Source organism: Onychostoma macrolepis, chromosome 06, assembly GCF_012432095.1.
Source record: "Onychostoma macrolepis isolate SWU-2019 chromosome 06, ASM1243209v1, whole genome shotgun sequence".
NCBI lineage: Eukaryota > Metazoa > Chordata > Actinopteri > Cypriniformes > Cyprinidae > Onychostoma > Onychostoma macrolepis.
The window spans coordinates 6,922,218-6,940,940 of record NC_081160.1 but is presented as its reverse complement, the minus strand read 5'-3'; the positions used below and the strand labels follow the sequence as shown (position 1 = coordinate 6,940,940).

At 36.5% G+C, this 18,723-nt stretch overlaps 1 protein-coding gene and 1 non-coding gene across 4 annotated transcripts; both read left to right on the top strand.

Annotated features, from left to right (window-relative positions):
• The first annotated feature begins 95 nt into the window (after window positions 1–95).
• Window positions 96–4,407, top strand: nabp1b (nucleic acid binding protein 1b). Of its 3 annotated transcripts, none has more exons than XM_058779174.1 (6): window positions 96–197; window positions 1,221–1,359; window positions 1,470–1,541; window positions 1,628–1,715; window positions 1,791–1,857; window positions 4,111–4,407. In XM_058779174.1, exons 1-6 carry the CDS (start codon window positions 125–127, stop codon window positions 4,299–4,301), a joined length of 630 nt encoding a protein of 209 aa, XP_058635157.1. In that variant the 5' UTR covers window positions 96–124; the 3' UTR covers window positions 4,302–4,407. The 3 variants fall into 3 exon arrangements, with proteins under 3 accessions (XP_058635157.1, XP_058635158.1, XP_058635156.1); XM_058779175.1 differs by lacking the exon at window positions 96–197 and adding an exon at window positions 204–368 and having other exon boundaries at window positions 4,111–4,405; XM_058779173.1 differs by lacking the exon at window positions 96–197 and adding an exon at window positions 408–605 and having other exon boundaries at window positions 4,111–4,399.
• Window positions 137–218, top strand: trnas-cga (transfer RNA serine (anticodon CGA)). Its single transcript has one exon. It is a non-coding gene; the product is annotated as a tRNA-Ser (tRNA).
• Window positions 4,408–18,723: the final 14,316 nt, after the last annotated feature.

Below are 18,723 nucleotides of genomic sequence, written 5' to 3'. Positions count from 1 at the left end.
GTAAAAGAGTTTCACTTTTTATATTTTCGTTTTGTAATTCATCCACCCTAAAAAAAAAAAGACGTTTACTTGCTAAGATTACATTTTAGTACAATGATCAATAGATGGAGCTGTTCTCACACGGATGTATCAGGCAGTCACGGTGGCCGAGAGGTTAAGGCGTTGGACTCGAAATCCAATGGGGTTTCCCCGCACAGGTTCGAATCCTGTTCGTGACGATCTTTAGTTTTGACAAACTTACGATTATTACTTTATGAAGACGTAAAACACAATAAACGTTCGATTAAACTGCTGCATGAACACGCATAATTACTTTCATTCTTACAAGAAAATGAACATATTCGGCTGTGTCCCCGTTTAATATATGGGTGAGTTGTATTTCAATTTAGGGGGAGGTTTCGCGTGAGAAAAGGTAGCCTTATAGATGCCTGGCACAATCAAATTAAGGTGGCTGGCATTCTCAGTTGGAGCACATTTGAATTGAATTGTCTTTTCTTTCTCGTGTTTTAGAATGGCAAACGCGCCAAACGAAAACGCGTGTCTGATTAAAGACCTTAAACCTGGATTAAAAAATATTAATTTGGTTTTTATCGTCCTGGAAACTGGTAAGTTAAGTCAAACTTGCGTAGGAAACACAAGCAAATGCGGCCTACATAATTGCGACTATCCTCATTTAAAAAAAAAAAAAAAAAGCCAATTTGAAGCATTTATAACTCTTAGATAAATATCTTACAAACCTTGACGCCTGTGTTGCTCGTAGCTGAAACAAAAAAAGAGATAAGAAAGGAGTATCTTAGCGAATCCGTGAAGGAAGCGGTTTTTTTGGCTGGGCCTTCTCTGTGAATCGGCTGAATTGGTTCACAAACACGTCCCGTTCTAAACAAATCGTTCACGAATCGGATTGAATCGGACAGTGCGATTCAACTCACTGACAGAGAGAATTCACCAAAATCACTTCATTTCGTTCAATAGGATGATATTTTGCAATGTGAATGTGTGATCTTTTTCCGAGAAATGTTTTTAGTAGGCCATGTTTTACGTAAAGGCAAATTGCTTCGTTGAAACGTTGCGTGTTTTTTTTTTTTGTTTGTTTGTTTGTTTTTTTAAAGAACCGGCTCTTGAACTGAAAGAACCGATTCACTGAAGTTCGATCTAATTCCCCGAGCCTATGATCTACATTTCAAGTGTTTTATTTTTGTTTCTTTAACAAAATGTTTCAGGTCGAGTGTCTAAGACAAAGGATGGACATGAAGTGCGTTCATGTAAAGTAGCTGACAGGACCGGAAGTATTACAATATCAGTGTGGGACGAGGTTGGCAGCCTGATACAAACAGGGGACATCATCAGACTCAGTCGAGGGTGACAGTTTATTATTGATGATATTACTAATTCTTATAATTATATGCGTCTTTTATATAAGGTTTTGATTTGTTCTTTATTATCTTGTTGGTGTAAATATTTGATTTCAGATATGCATCTCTCTTCAAAGGCTGTCTTACACTGTATATTGGGAGAACAGGGGACATTCAGAAGATTGGAGAGTAAATCTTCACAACTGATTGAACTTAAATAGTTTGACACCGAAACAATAACAACAATAACCAGCACTTTCTTGCATCTATCGAAGGTTCTGTATGATTTTCTCAGAGGTGCCAAATTTCAGTGAGCCCAACCCAGAGGTGCTGGCTAAAATCAACCAAATCAACAACACTCACGTGAGTGCGAAAATACTGCTCAGAGGGCATGAACAGTATAAGCACATAATGGGTGTCTATTTTATCTCTTAACAGGCAAAAACAGAAGCTCATGGCAGCACTCCTAGTGTACTGAATCCTGGGCCACCTGCTGGACCTACAGGTTGAATCTTTAGAAAGTTGAATGGTTGTTTGACAAAGTTGCAAATGATCATGTTTAATAGGCCAATTTCACACTACCGGGTTTTCGGCTTCCAGATTGACCCACGCTGGGTAAATTTATTTCCGGTAACAGTGATGGCTGCGCCTAACAAGAACTAGTTCATGAATTCTCAAATTAAATATCATGAAAGTGTTCGAATTGTCTTGGTGATTTATTGGTGAGACTACAAAGCTCCAATTAAGAGAGAAATTTAAGAACCTACTCTAAATGATGGCGCTTAACTTGATTATATCATTCTCCGTGTCTGTTTTGGTGCGGAGGTGCATTATCACACTCCATGTGAAAACTTCAGTGCATTTCACAATGTGCTAGAGTAATCATCGGCTGGCAGCTCCCTTCTCACACACACCTGATCCACTGATACTGTACATATTGAGAAGCCAGACCGCTAGAACACACCCTGGATTATCTATCATAAATGACAACACTTCTGTCATGTTTCATCTCATTCACTCATATGCTCCTGTCGCCATCATCTAAAATCTTTAAATATGCACAGTATTATAAAAAAAAAACACTACTAGTAGTAGTAGGCCTAGTAGTAGTAGTAGTAGTATATATTGCTGTTGCACATTTCATAGTTGCTCTGCTTACTGTAGATTAATCCAAAGGCAATTAATGTATGTTGTATGTGGACTTGGAATGAAACGATGTGTTGGTTTAATTTTAATCTGTGAGGATTTGTTATAATATATGCTTGTATGTGGGATATATTTGTGAGATTAATACTGGACTTTATTTAAAGCATACTAAATTCACGACAATATTATCCAGACAGAATATAACGTTGAAACCAAAACATCGTATATTGATTTAAATAAGCAAAAGGTCTAGAATTAGAGCATTATTGCAGTGGTTAATATGTTTGACCAACATTATTTTAACCCTAATGCAGTGAGTAGCTTTTCATTTATTAAACAACCATGTTGGAAGACGTCCCCATCAATATTATTCCAGGATGACATGATTGTGAGAGAGTGATTCAGTGTATGCACTCTAAAAATAAAAATGACCAGGGTCTGAGTGTCCGTATAAGCTACAAATACAAATGTATTTCTTTGTAGATGATATAACAGCAACTTGGAAAACAGACAAAACAAAAGATAATATAACAGCGTAATAGCGTAGCGGAATTAACTTTGACGTAACTTCCGATTGTTGTGAAATTGGCCTTTTAATTGAACATTTCTGTTGCTATCCCAGTAATTCAGTGGTATTCCGCCAGGGGGCCTCAGCATACTTCCGGGGGGTGCAAGATGGCTTAAAAATAATATACAATAAGACAAAACAAGGTTTAAGATAAATTAAAGACATAGGCTAAATAATAAGATAAATTAAAGTCATATATTTCTTATTTTAATTGGTTCCTTTTAAACTGTCATTATTTAAGAATCTGGGCTATAAAATAATTTATCATGTAGAAATTCTTTTTCATAAGCAAAGAAATGTATTAATTAAAAACCACGTAATCACAAATTACTAGAAAATGATTGAATAGCCTAATTCAATTGTTATGAAAAGCAAAACCCAGAAGATCTTTCAGTAATTGAATTTATTATAATAATTAATTCTAATTAATAATAATAATTAATTGCAATATATTAATTAGGATAATTTTACTTATTTTTATATATTAGGATAATGCATAATTTGAGTTTCTTTAAATAAAGTTCGAAAATGAGCAGCTTTTGCTGTTTTTGAAGTAACAGCTTCATTATAGAGAGATGCGCAGACGGAGGTAAAGCACACACAACTGTCATCTCTCTCTTGATCGATAATTAATTCAAATAAATGCTATAATTCATTCAAATAAATGTGATCTTTCATCTCTAAGTCTGAAGAGGTCCTCCAAATAACTGCCATTTTTACCCCTTCCGGTCAAATATTGAGCTGCGAACATCATTAACATTTTTAACTTGTGAATGCTGGCAAATGACCAAGGTATGCGGGATAATGCACGGCTAGCTGTGCATTAAACTATTTTAATGCACTTCGCGGAGGGTGGTTCTTGGCCTCCACGTCGTGCATTCAAATCGTTTAATGCACAGCTAGCCGTTGATTATCCCGTTTATTTTATCTTCAGAAGCACTTCTGTGCCACCTTTGTATTGTAAATTTGTCATCAGATTGTCTTAATGGGTGGTTCTTGGCCAGAATAAGCTGTAATATGGACTATCCTCTCTACCTCTCACAGCAAACGGCTCTGCTGTGTTTTGCCCTTCTCCTGTGCCCCGAGAGCCCTCCTTTGGTGCAGGTGGACGTCATTTGAACCGCAGTTATTATAGCAGTGGCAGTGCTTCTGCAGTTTCAGGTGGAGGACAGGGATCAAAACCCACGGTCACCAACACCAATGGACGGGATCCTCGCCGCGCCCTGAAGAGATGAGAGCATATTTGTGACTTTACTTTTGTTTGTCACCCTAATTGATGGCTTATTTGATTAATGAATTATATTAACCTTTTCTGGATTGAGATTTTGCAGAATAAAGTATAAATAGTCACTTAAAATCATTATGCTAGTCATATTGATTTATTTTATTTTTTATTATTTATTTTTTTGGAGTTTGCACAGTCATTGAAATCAGATGCTTATCTTCACTTTTTCTGGTTGGTTTATATAATCTCAAATATCACACATGTGGCACTAAGGAGTTGGACTTTGAATATCATCTAACGGAGCCATTTGTCACAAAGAGATGGTGCTGTAGGGATTCTACTGAAATTAGCTCTTTTCAGAGGGAATTGAATTTAAAGATTCGGAATCGACTTGATTAAAATTGATTCAAAATTTATAGTTTACAGTTTATCAACTATTCGTCCAGCGTCTAGTAGAATTTAGTGTATCTTACCAATTCTGTTTGTATTATTCCATGGCCAACGATAATAATACAAAACTGGTATTTTTGTTAACTATGAGCAAGTTAACAAAGATCAACAGCTCAAGACAGTAACTTATTAAGCAAATAAACACAAAACACTGCTCTTGAAAACGAAACCAGATTTTATTTGCTAGGATACTCTACGATACATGGAACTAAATCATTGAAATCACACACACACTTCTGAAGATGAGAGTTACTGAGTTTGGAGGAAGTTCCAAAATTCTAGTAGGCTACTAGTTCTTAGATCGCATTCGCAACCTGAGAAAATCACAAAGCAGAGATTTGTCTTCTCTTTACTGTTAAAGAGCAATTCGCACCAGTTCAGCAAGAGATGAAGCTTTGTTTGTTTTATTTGCGTTTTGGTGAAAGTTGAGCGGGGTTTCCTCGATGGCTTGTCTCAGGGAATCCCGACGCATCTGATTGTCGTTTGGATGACGGCTTTTTGGGAAAGCCCTCGGTGGTGAATGGTTGGTTGCCTGGTTACGTAGGAGCCTCGAAGTTAGTCTGAGAGAGTCTGAGTTTGCAACACTTTGAAGATTTCTGCAGAGTCATGAAGCTTCAACGGAGTGTTTGAGGGTTCTGGATGGCAAGAACGCTAGTTGCGTGTTGGGAGTAGGCTAGGCATTTCAGCTGTTCGAGCTGTTTTGGCGGTTCCAAAGTCTAATGCTTTAAATAAAGTTTGCCAACTTGTAATCTATCAATGCAAAAGTGTTGCTTTAGTATCATTTCGGAGAGGATCTCTCCGACCACCCCCCACCCACCATGTAATTAACCAAGCTTCACAAATTTTGTAAAATTGTGTTGTCTTCCGTGTGGTAGAAATTCCCCTACACACGGCTCAAGTTGAATTGTGTCTCCCGACACTTAAATTATCCTCAGGTGACTTTTCTGACCGCAAACCATGATTGCTCTTACCGCACTGGAGAACCAGGGCTATGACAATTCAGTCAAGAATTACAGCTACCTGACACCTAATAGAGTCAGACAACATCTCGTTCCCCATGAAAACTATCACTTGGGACTAAGATCTCTAGTGTTCCACTATACATGCTGCAGAAATCAGACAGACTCCAAAACAATGCTTTTGAATATGCTTTAATCATGGCTGGGAGGACCTCATACCAATCACAGAGAATCCCCCATTAACAAGGATACAACAGTTAATACAGGAAACATAGCAAAGGTAACATCATGTCACATTAAAAAAAACTGCTTCCAAAAAAGACAACTGGCAAAAAATTATGTACATTGAGTTCATAAGAATGTAACTCTTGTTTTGATCCACTGTAGCAGGATACAGGCTTCACGGTAGTCTGGAGAAGGGCAGACAGCGCTTCCAGAACAACTTCTCTGTCCACTGTAGACATTCTGCTGATGTGCCTCAAGCTGGAAGAAGTGAAACGTCTTTCTGCTCGTTCACGCTGATATGGCAAGTTGAAGTGCTCTTGCTCAGCTATAAATATTAAGTCTGTTATGACTAACAAGAAATTGTATTTAGTTTCACTTTTTAAATAACCCAAAATGCTTGCCCAGTATTGCCATTTTTTTATTATTTTTTTTTTTTTTTATTATTATTTTTATATAAACTGTACCAGAGCCCAGGAACTCCAGCAATGTTCTTTACAGCTGTGCTAACTGTTACTCAGTATAACTCCAGCCAGTTTTCTTGTATGTTTATTTTCAGATGTTTGTAAGATGTTTTTCTCAAGTTTCTTATGCTCATCAAGCTTGCATTATTTGATCAAAAATACAGAGAAAAAAACAAAACACTGATGTCACATGGACTATTTTAAAGATGTCCTCACAATGTTTCTGGACCTTGAATGTGGAAGGACCCTTACTGTCTATGGAGGGTCAGAAAGCTCTCGGATTTCATCAAAAATATCTTAATTTGTGTTCTGAAGATGAACAAACGTCTTACAAGTTTGGAGCGACATGAGGGTGAGTAATTAATCACAGAATTTTCATTTTTGGGTGAACTAGTGCTTTAAGGGGTTACCGGGGTAACGGCTTCATTTCTGCTGTTCCAGCAGCGCCATCTGCTGTCAGAGAGTGAATGTGCATTTTCGTTCAGCACGTCTTTGTTGTTTGTAATGTTTTATGTTATAAAGCTATGCAGATTCTGTCTGAATGATTGGTGGTGGAATTGGCTGTGGACCAAATTGGTCGGGCCGGCCCTGCTACCATTATTTGTTAAAAAAAAAAAAAAAAAAAAACTGTACAAATACTGTTCATTCTTGATTTTGTAATGGTAGTTGGCTAAACGTCAATATATTATATTATATATAATAAGTTTATTAGAACACATATTTCTTTGAATCCATTAGAGCGCCACCAGAATCTCTTTGTCCATTTGGACCTCAATTCTTTATTATGAATACTCATTAACAGTAAAGTCATCAAATAAAATAAAGCATTTAGCATAAGCCTTTGGACCAAATGGTTTTTATATCTTATTAGTTTTATATCTAATGGTGCAACAAAGTTGTTCCAACTTTCACTTTAATTTTTAATTAGTGGTATTTTTATGGGGGGTCCAGCATACACGTAAAGGGATTCTATTACGGCAAATAACTGCAAACAGTACAAATGAGAAACACTGCAGAAGTTACAATGCAGAGTGACTTTTATCTTACTAGTTAAATTTTTAGTTTCAAAATAAGCAGCCTTTGGCCTCAAGATGGCAAACATGGTTTCAGGGAAATGCTGATATTTCTCTTTATCAAGCAGTGTGAGCAAAACAGCACAGGGGTGGAGTGGGTTAAAATGCTCCTATACTGTTTTTCCCATAATCACTAGATAAAGTCAAGATACATTTTTGGTGTAACTATGGACTAAAATGCGTTTTAAAGCTTGTTGTTTTGTAGATCATCACAGTTGTGTATGATATAAAATAGTAATGTCTGTAAATGGGGAGTATACGTGTTCTTTTAGAAAAAATAATTACATTTTCAGAATGACATTTTTATTTTTTTCAAATCTACCCTGTGGGGTAAAACGCCCCCAGGGGGCACGGTTTATTTACTGTAGTTACTCTGTTCTCAACATCAACTCCTTTGTTTTCCCATCAAATGTATTCTACTGTAACTAGTTGGTTGAATACAAATATTAGGAATAAATTTTAAAAAATGACCTCAGGTTAGCTAGTTAGCTAGCCAGTTAGCATCAGCTAACAATATTTTTCAAATAAGCTATTCAAATTTTGTAATTCATAATGAAGGAGTGGATGCCGAGCTGCCATATCCTTCATACTGATATTAATTATATTATTACATTATTTCTTGTTTGACTATTAATCAAGTTATGGCAAGAGTGAAATGTGTAACCTTATGTGCGCTTATGAGATATTAAAGAATCCTGCTTTATGCTGTACTTCTACTCTCTAAGATGATGACTTCATAGTGTGTGTGTGTAACGAACCATACTGATAAAATTCTAGCTAGGGCTAGGCGGCCTTGAAGTTCTGATAAGTGCTCTGTATGTATGTGTGCTGGTAGCTCTCTCTCTGTGTGCTAGAAGACTGTCTCTGTCAGCTGCCGCCATCCTGACCAAAAATAGGTGTCCGGAAGGTGTTTACATCCATATGTGGAGATTGTCTAAGTTTATCTAGGTTTTAGAACCTATCAGAATTTTGATGACATATGCATTGACGCAATTAGCAACCTCTGTTAGGGTGTAATTACTGGTGTTTTTGACATGTACGCGGAGCGGCCTACGAACTCAATTGTGAGTCTTGAAGCTGACTTCTGCTGATGAAACTGCAAACTATCTTCAGTAAATTTTCTTCATTTTTGATCGAATCTCTTGACTTCTGGTCTTCATTCAACACACCTGGTCCGAGGGTCTTTACTGTAAATTCCCCTACAATAATTAATGATTACATTATTTTTAATTTTAAGCTAAAACTGCCTGTACTCTGATTTTTTTTTTAATTTTTTTTTTTTTTATGAACCGGCTCTTGAACTGAAAGAACCGATTCACTGAAGTTCGATATCTAATTCCCCGAGCCAATTGATCTACATTTCAAGTGTGTTTTATTTTTGTTTCTTTAACATGGTGTAGAGGTGTATTAAATGATTGTCCTCTCTTAAAAAAACTGCCTCCAAAAAAGGCAACTGGCAAAAAATTATGTACATTGAGTTCATAAGAATGTAACTCTTGTTTTGATCCACTGTAGCAGGATACAGGCTTCACGGTAGTCTGGAGAAGGGCAGACAGCGCTTCCAGAACAACTTCTCTGTCCACTGTAGACATTCTGCTGATGTGCCTCAAGCTGGAAGAAGTGAAACGTCTTTCTGCTCGTTCACGCTGATATGGCAAGTTGAAGTGCTCTTGCTCAGCTATAAATATTAAGTCTGTTATGACTAACAAGAAATTGTATTTAGTTTCACTTTTTAAATAACCCAAAATGCTTGCCCAGTATTGCCATTTTTTTATTATTTTTTTTTATTTTTATTATTATTTTTATATAAACTGTACCAGAGCCCAGGAACTCCAGCAATGTTCTTTACAGCTGTGCTAACTGTTACTCAGTATAACTCCAGCCAGTTTTCTTGTATGTTTATTTTCAGATGTTTGTAAGATGTTTTTCTCAAGTTTCTTATGCTCATCAAGCTTGCATTATTTGATCAAAAATACAGAGAAAAACAAAACACTGATGTCACATGGACTATTTTAAAGATGTCCTCACAATGTTTCTGGACCTTGAATGTGGAAGGACCCTTACTGTCTATGGAGGGTCAGAAAGCTCTCGGATTTCATCAAAAATATCTTAATTTGTGTTCTGAAGATGAACAAACGTCTTACAAGTTTGGAGCGACATGAGGGTGAGTAATTAATCACAGAATTTTCATTTTTGGGTGAACTAGTGCTTTAAGGGGTTACCGGGGTAACGGCTTCATTTCTGCTGTTCCAGCAGCGCCATCTGCTGTCAGAGAGTGAATGTGCATTTTCGTTCAGCACGTCTTTGTTGTTTGTAATGTTTTATGTTATAAAGCTATGCAGATTCTGTCTGAATGATTGGTGGTGGAATTGGCTGTGGACCAAATTGGTCGGGCCGGCCCTGCTACCATTATTTGTTAAAAAAAAAAAAAAAAAAAAACTGTACAAATACTGTTCATTCTTGATTTTGTAATGGTAGTTGGCTAAACGTCAATATATTATATTATATATAATAAGTTTATTAGAACACATATTTCTTTGAATCCATTAGAGCCACCAGAATCTCTTTGTCCATTTGGACCTCAATTCTTTATTATGAATACTCATTAACAGTAAAGTCATCAAATAAAATAAAGCATTTAGCATAAGCCTTTGGACCAAATGGTTTTTATATCTTATTAGTTTTATATCTAATGGTGCAACAAAGTTGTTCCAACTTTCACTTTAATTTTTAATTAGTGGTATTTTTATGGGGGGTCCAGCATACACGTAAAGGGATTCTATTACGGCAAATAACTGCAAACAGTACAAATGAGAAACACTGCAGAAGTTACAATGCAGAGTGACTTTTATCTTACTAGTTAAATTTTTAGTTTCAAAATAAGCAGCCTTTGGCCTCAAGATGGCAAACATGGTTTCAGGGAAATGCTGATATTTCTCTTTATCAAGCAGTGTGAGCAAAACAGCACAGGGGTGGAGTGGGTTAAAATGCTCCTATACTGTTTTTCCCATAATCACTAGATAAAGTCAAGATACATTTTTGGTGTAACTATGGACTAAAATGCGTTTTAAAGCTTGTTGTTTTGTAGATCATCACAGTTGTGTATGATATGAAAATAGTAATGTCTGTAAATAGGGAGTATGAAATAATATGAAATAATGGACTTGGATCTTACTATTTAAATTTTTTAGTTTCAAAATAAGCAGCTGTTGGCCTCAAGTCAGCAAGTGTGGTTTATGGGAAATCCCAATATTTTTATTTATGGGAAGTCAGCAGTGTATGTGAGAATAACAGCATAACCATCTCTCAAGCATGTCGTGATGATGAATGTCTGTCTAAAAAAATCAAATTGCCATTCTGTGACACAACACACAATTTCGTTATTAAATACTAACATGTAGTAAACATATTTCATTCTGAAAAATAGGTTCAAAAGTATGTAGAGAACACAAAATGCAAGTGTATATCCAAAGAAAAGACAGTGAAGCAAATCAAATACAGTGAGGAAAATAAGTATTTGAACACCCTGCTATTTTGCAAGTTCTCCCACTTAGAAATCATGGAGGGGTCTGAAATTGTCATCGTAGGTGCATGTCCACTGTGAGAGACATAATCTAAAAAAAAAATCCAGAAATCACAATGTATGATTTTTTAACTATTTATTTGTATGATACAGCTGCAAATAAATATTTGAACACCTGTCTATCAGCTAGAATTCTGACCCTCAAAGACCTGTTAGTCTGCCTTTAAAATGTCCACCTCCACTCCATTTATTATCCTAAATTAGATGCACCTGTTTGAGGTAGTTAGCTGCATAAAGACACCTGTCCACCCCATACAATCAGTAAGAATCCAACTACTAACATGGCCAAGACCAAAGAGCTGTCCAAAGACACTAGAGACAAAATTGTACACCTCCACAAGGCTGGAAAGGGCTACGGGAAATTGCCAAGCAGCTTGGTGAAAAAGGTCCACTGTTGGAGCAATCATTAGAAAATGGAAGAAGCTAAACATGACTGTCAATCTCCCTCGGACTGGGGCTCCATGCAAGATCTCACCTCGTGGGGTCTCAATGATCCTAAGAAAGGTGAGAAATCAGCCCAGAACTACAGGAGGAGCTGGTCAATGACCTGAAAAGAGCTGGGACCACCGTTTCCAAGGTTACTGTTGGTAATACACTAAGGCGTCATGGTTTGAAATCATGCATGGCACGGAAGGTTCCCCTGCTTAAACCAGCACATGTCCAGGCCCGACTTAAGTTTGCCAATGACCATTTGGATGATCCAGAGGAGTCATGGGAGAAAGTCATGTGGTCAGATGAGACCAAAATAGAACTTTTGGTCATAATTCCACTAAACGTGTTTGGAGGAAGAAGAATGATGAGTACCATCCAAGAACACCATCCCTACTGTGAAGCATGGGGTGGTAGCATCATCTTTGGGGTGTTTTTCTGCACATGGGACAGGGCGACTGCACTGTATTAAGGAGAGGATGACCGGGGCCATGTATTGCGAGATTTTGGGGAACAACCTCCTTCCCTCAGTTAGAGCATTGAAGATGGGTCGAGGCTGGGTCTTCTAACATGACAATGACCCGAAGCACACAGCCAGGATAACCAAGGAGTGGCTCTGTAAGAAGCATATCAAGGTTCTGGCGTGGCCTAGCCAGTCTCCAGACCTAAACCCAATAGAGAATCTTTGGAGGGAGCTCAAACTCCGTGTTTCTCAGCGACAGGCCAGAAACCTGACTGATCTAGAGAAGATCTGTGTGGAGGAGTGGGCTAAAATCCCTCCTGCAGTGTGTGCAAACCTGGTGAAAAACTACAGGAAACGTTTGACCTCTGTAATTGCAAACAAAGGCTACTGTACCAAATATTAGAGCCTGTCCTCCAACAAAAAACGACCCTATAGGTCGTTTGTGCAAGCCCTTATTACGACCTATATTTACGTTTTAAAGTTAAGCGCCCTCTAGCGCGCGTAAAAATAATGACAGTCTCATCACGTAATTACATATCGTCGTATAACGCAATGCTCTACCAACCGAGCTACACGAAACCCGAACTATGATGCAGATAAAAGTGTACAAAACATTAATATGAAAATGTCCTGTTGCAGATAGGGGCGCAATTGTAGCATACGCTCTGATGGGTCGTATTTCAGGGATTTGGACAAACGACCTATACGGGCGTATTGGTTGGAGGACAGGTTGAAATATTAACATTGATTTTCTCAGGTGTTCAAATACTTATTTTAGATATTAAATTAAATCAAGAAAACTAAACACTCACATAATTTTAATAATCTGCACACAGTTTTGTATTATCAATAAGAACAACATGAATGACATTCAGATTTCTCGTTAACATGTCTGAAGTGTTAACGTGCTAAAATGCATATCTAATATGGCTGTCAAATGATTAATCGCGATTAATCGCATCCAAAATAAAAGTTTTTGTTTACATAATATATGTGTGTGTACTGTGTATATTTATTGTATTATTTATATGTATATATGGAATGAAGTATATACAGTATACAATATATATAAGCGTCAACATGTGACCAGTTGGAAGTGAGAACGTGTTGGATTTGCAAGAACGCAGGGAGTGCCTATATATGTGTCAAAATATATTTCCTTCACAGAAATCAGGTGCTCAGCTTGTCAAGAGATCTTTACTGTTGTGGATGATCAGTAAAATCTTGATTTATCAGTGTGCACCACACCAAGGTGTTGTGACATACATTAACTTACTTTTGCTTTCAGTTTGCATTTACAGTATCTTTTAGTAATAAAATAGGAAATTAGTAAGTTTCCTCAAATTTGTAACATACACAGAAAACAAGTAAAAGCCACACAACTTTGTATATTCTGATTCATACTAAACATGACTCATAAACATGACTCAGTTTCTAAAAAGAGAACGTTAACACTGTTATTTAATCCAGTGCTTCTCAAACCTGTCCTGCGGACCCCAAACCACTGCATATTTTGTATGTCTCTCTCATTTAACACACCTGATTCAGCTCAACAACTAATTAGCACAGTCTACAAGACTTGAACTGGGTGTGCCACTGTAAGGAAGACATGCAAAAGTGGTTGCAGTGGTTGGGGGTCCCCAGGACAGTTTTGAGAAGCTGTAATAAATCTAATGTTGGTAATCTAATACTCACTAAAATAACTCTTTAAGTAAAACTCTCTCATTGCAATCAGTGAGCCACCTGATTGATTAAGGTTCGATCAGTCTACAAACAGGATTACACATTTTAGATGTCTTGACTAAGATTTTGAATCAGATTTATTTTACAGAGTCCTTATACACATTATAAGAAATGGTGATAAAGAAAAAGCTAAATAAACGAAAGTTAAAGGCAGAGTTAGTCGGTACATTTAAAACAAGCAACTGAAAAATGTGCATGGTTTCAAGGAAATCACATGGTATTGTAAAAAACCCAGCTTGTTCAACTTGCTTCTCATTAGTTTTGTTTCTATTTAGGACAACGTCCTATTTGTTTTTGTTTTTAATTACCTTAAATATTTATTGTGGTATTAATACAGGATTTATTTTATGCTGATAAAATTCAATAAAAAAATAAAATTAAAAATCACACAATTTTATAAGCCAGATATTTGTGTCTGTTTAACAATGATTGAAATTGATTAATTTTGATTAAAGGCAGACACTGTATTTTGATTGATGACATTAAATTTAATCAAGACAACATTAAACACCACAATTTTCCACACAATTTTGTCTAATAGAAATAATTAACAGCAATGTAATCAATATCCCCATAATCTCATTCAGCACTAAAGTTCAGAATGGCCAGATAATTAACAAGGATGATAGTCTTCTTGATGAGAGAATTCTCCTCTCACACCTCCTTTATCAGAATCCCATAAGGACGAATGGACTTCTCCACGATCTCCTTCTCTTTAGCATTAGAGGTGCCTTCAGGAACCTCAATCAACCAGTAGTCCTTTCTGTCACACACTTTCCTCATCACTGGATTGATCCTGTTCTGCATCAGGACTCTGTATCTCTTCCCGTCCTTTTTGGATGTGAATTCTTTGCTGTAGCCAGAAGCCTGATCGATGTCATATGTTGAATAGATTCCTCTCCCGTACAGTTGTCTAGGACCTGCTGTGTAATGGGATTTGACGATACCTGTAGCACCCTCAACGCTGGTTCCATGATAGGAGACAGGCCACTCGCCAGCCACTGAGTGACTCCTCCATCCATTCGTACCCAGCCAGGTGTTTCCATCAGGGTACTTGTTCAGGACTTTAAGAGCAAAACGATACCATCCACTTGGGCGTTTGTATTTCTCATTACCCCGCATGCATACTGATGTGTCACTTAAGTTTCTGAAATCATAATCAAAGCATGGCTCGAAGAATTCATCCATGTTCACAAACATCTCATTGCGTAAACTCGTGTGCCCAAGAGTGTTTAGTACATTACCTCTCGCACCTAATAATCTCAAGATCTCTTGGCCTAATATGGCAGCAGTGATAAAATTGTATACATTAAGTTCAGGATCAGAATTCAGTGATCCCTTTAATCCAGTGTAAGGCTTCAAAGTTGTCCCTGTGAGAGTAGAGAGAGCCTCCAGAACAAGATCTCTGTCCATTGTAGACATGGTACAGTCAAGTTGCACACAACAGAGTAAATCAAAAGAACTGTTTTCTGCTCGTAGTTTTGGTGACAAACTGAGGGCTGCTCTTCTATTTATATGGACCGAAATGAGGAAGTGGATATTTGTACTTTCTGTTTTGCAGACCATGGAATGCAAAGTAGTATTTATGCAGAAACAAAACAAACAAAAAAAACAGGATAATCAAGAATTTCAATATTTCTTGTTTCATATTGCTATTTGTCCAAAACAAGCCTTTATGTCATACCCTAAAAACTCTCAACTATGCTGGTGTGAACTTTTTGCAAAACATACTGGCTAAACAAAAATTCTCTTATTTTCCTTCATAAAAATAACCTCTGCTTTGCTTTCTTACAAATAAAATCCACATCACTAGAAAATTTCAATTTACAATCAATATTAGTTAACATTGCATGCTGTAAATGACTACATACACGTACACTGAAACATTACGACACACAATCTTGATCAATCACCACACCCTTAGAGCTAGTAGGAAAACTCAAAGAAATTATAGACCGTAAAAAAGGTCTAGGGAATAAGGAAAAGTCTAATTTAGATGTTTTGACATAAAAGCAAATACGGGTACAAGAGTTTGAAGAGTTCTTGAAGAGAACATGCTGGAGGATCTTCTCCTAGTATGAAAAATGTGTGTGTCCTCCTGGAATGACCTATTCTACAGCGGGTATAAACAATCTTATTTGTCCGTTCATGTGTGATATGATGGGTAAGAGAACTGAATTCAGTACTCGTGCACTGTCTGAGAGGCGCTTTTCTGTGTGCGTGATTCGGGTGTGTGTCTGCGTTCAGAAAACCTGACCAAATTGAGTTCTCTTTCACATCGTCACACTTTTTCAAATTTTATGAGATGTGCAGCAAGTGTATGCTCATGTCCTGCCGAATAGATCAGTATACAGCTTAATTGTGTGTGTCTAACTTCCCAACCAAGCACGAGATTCGTTCTGACTGGATCTCTTCCCAAATCATCCCTGCCAAACATTTTCATCTCATTTTTATTAGTTGACGACAATGTCAATAGATTTTCGTCATAGTTTTTGTCATTCAAAAGAGTTTTTATTTCGTTATAGACTCGTTTTTGTCATTAAAAAAAATGTCTGACAAATAAATGTAAATGTAGCTATAATGTGTGTAATGTTATAATGCTTAACTATAACAATTAATTTGAAATAACCCAATTAATTCATAAAATATCTTATCTCTGGGCATTTAAGACAAATTGGAGGTTATTCTAACTTTAAAAAGCTATTTACAATGATTTTTAAGAACATTCTTTAAAAAAAAAGAAAATATTCTACATTTTTAGAAGAAGAAAATAAGACCTTTTTTTTTTTTTGGAGGACAAAATATTCTTAACTTTTTCTAATAAGAATAAAATGGCATTTAAGAAGAAGTTTGTGGTTTGTGATTTGTATTGGACTTCACTTGCAGTAGTATACCCTGTGTCTTGTGCTCATCCTCCAGTGGCAGTATGCCGTCTAGTGGACAATGTCATGTCAAACAGTCATCAGGCAGTGTTTTAAAACCTCTTTTAATGCCACGTATTAAAATGAATCCAATCATAATCAGAAAAAAAGAACATTTACATTGTGCATATTAAAAACTTCAGGAGTAACTAACTACATTTTTCAATTGTGTGACAGTGTCAAAATAGTTTAAGTATAGTATTTTGTGAAGATAAAAAGATGATGTTGATGATATCAAACACAGCTTAAGTGAATTGTTAACCCAATGAGTGTTCAGACCGATTCAGCCCAATTTATTATTGAACTGTTCAGTTTTATAAATGTTTCTGCTCTCTTATCTGTCTGTTTCTCTAACTAGCATTGCATTTATCTGTCTGTCTGCTTACCTACCTGTGACCCTGCAATTAATCTGTTCATCTCTCTGACTTTGTCTGTTTGTCAACTTATCTATAGCTATCCATTCATCTAGCTGTATCATGTATAGGGTTGGGAATCGAAAATCGATTCCGATTCCAGAATCAGATACTTAAGGTCAGGAATTGGATGCTTGTTGTCAAATTAAACTGTCAAATTGACGTGTGCGATCAATGTTGTAATCACTCTTGGTTCATCCGTGCAAGTACGATCACAGGGTGATTTGAACATTTAACCCTTGTGCAACCTTTTGGTCATTTTTGTCCTTTTCAATTTATTGTTGGCAGCTGCATAAATTTTGGCACAGGTGTGTATTTTTATTGGAATTTTACTATTTCATCCCCATTTCCTTTAATAAATCTATTTTGCTCTAGGTACAAAAAATAGTTCCTCTCAGGACCTTTTGGACAAAAATGTCCCCATTGAAACCCATTAAAACTGTTATTTATTCCCTGTGTATTGTGCTCATCCTAGTGGACAAATGTCATATCAAACAGTCTAGATACTGTAAGGCAATATTTAAAACCTCTGTAGCTGCACATTAAAATGAATCAAATAAGCAAAGGCTGTCATACCAACCCTTATCCTCTATACCAGGGGTGTCAAACTCAGTTCCTGGAGGGCCGCAGCCCTGCAGAGTTTAGCTCCAACCCTAATTAAACACACCTGATCAGCTAATCACGTCCTTCAGGCTAATTTGAAAACTACATGGTTTGTGTTTTGAAGCACATTATTGTGAATATTTAAAGCAGTGTTCAGGAGTTTGTGTTATTTCCTCATTTTAATGACTTATTACTATAATAATATTTAATTATGTGCAGGTGTGTCCAAACTTCTAGCTGTGGTCATTTTTGTCAGTAACACATTCAGTACTGGATCTGTATCAAAATGAAAGTTGACTTATCATCATGACACAAATTAAAATCATCATACCCAAAAACCCAAAGATCTCTGCATATCTGTACAGCAGGAGGGCTGATGCGGAATGCCATTCATGATCATGAAGTTCATCAATGAATTCTTCTGAAGACTAAAATATCATCTTTAGAAGAGTTTCCTCTCACAAATGATGACTTGTTTGTATTCTGTTAAACTATTTTGTCTTAAATCGTATTATACAACAAAACTTTTCCAGCTCAGATGTGAAGATGTTTCAGTGGCATCGAGCAGAAGACGTCATTGAGTTCTACAGGACACTACTGCAAGATCAAGACGTGTGTACTTCTAGACACCTTTGATTTCCTCTTTTTGTGTAATTTAGAATCATTTGAGTCACAGTTGCTAAAAGCTGCCAAAAAAAAAAAAAAAGCTACATTAGATGCTAGGTGCTTTTTGAACAAAATGTTGCTAGGGTAGTCAGAAAAGTTGCTAAATCTAACAACAAAAGTGCTAAGCAACATTGCACGTAAATTAAAAATGGAAAAGGTACTGATAATTTTCTGCCAGGACATTATCCGTTAAGTTGTAACCTGAAAACACAAAAATACAATGTGTAATTTTAAATTTGGGTTAAAAAAAAAAACCTCCCAAACAAACAAAAAAAACCCCTGAAAAAATCAATACAGAAAATTCCTTAAAATGAACACAGCATTGTGGCCTATTTTATAGACTTTTCTTAAAGTGTAGCATACTAACCACCAACACACTGCTTAAAAATATAATTGTTCAGAATGTGTATACTAGTTATTTAAAAAAATGTATTGTTCAAAAA

Coding starts and splice junctions, on each gene's coding strand:
- nabp1b (XM_058779173.1), top strand. CDS start 512: ATGGCAAACGCGCCAAACGAAAACGCGTGTCTGATTAAAGACCTTAAA. Junction 1,360..1,469: donor ATCATCAGACTCAGTCGAGG/GTGACAGTTTAT, acceptor ATTTGATTTCAG/ATATGCATCTCTCTTCAAAG. Junction 1,858..4,110: donor GCCACCTGCTGGACCTACAG/GTTGAATCTTTA, acceptor TACCTCTCACAG/CAAACGGCTCTGCTGTGTTT.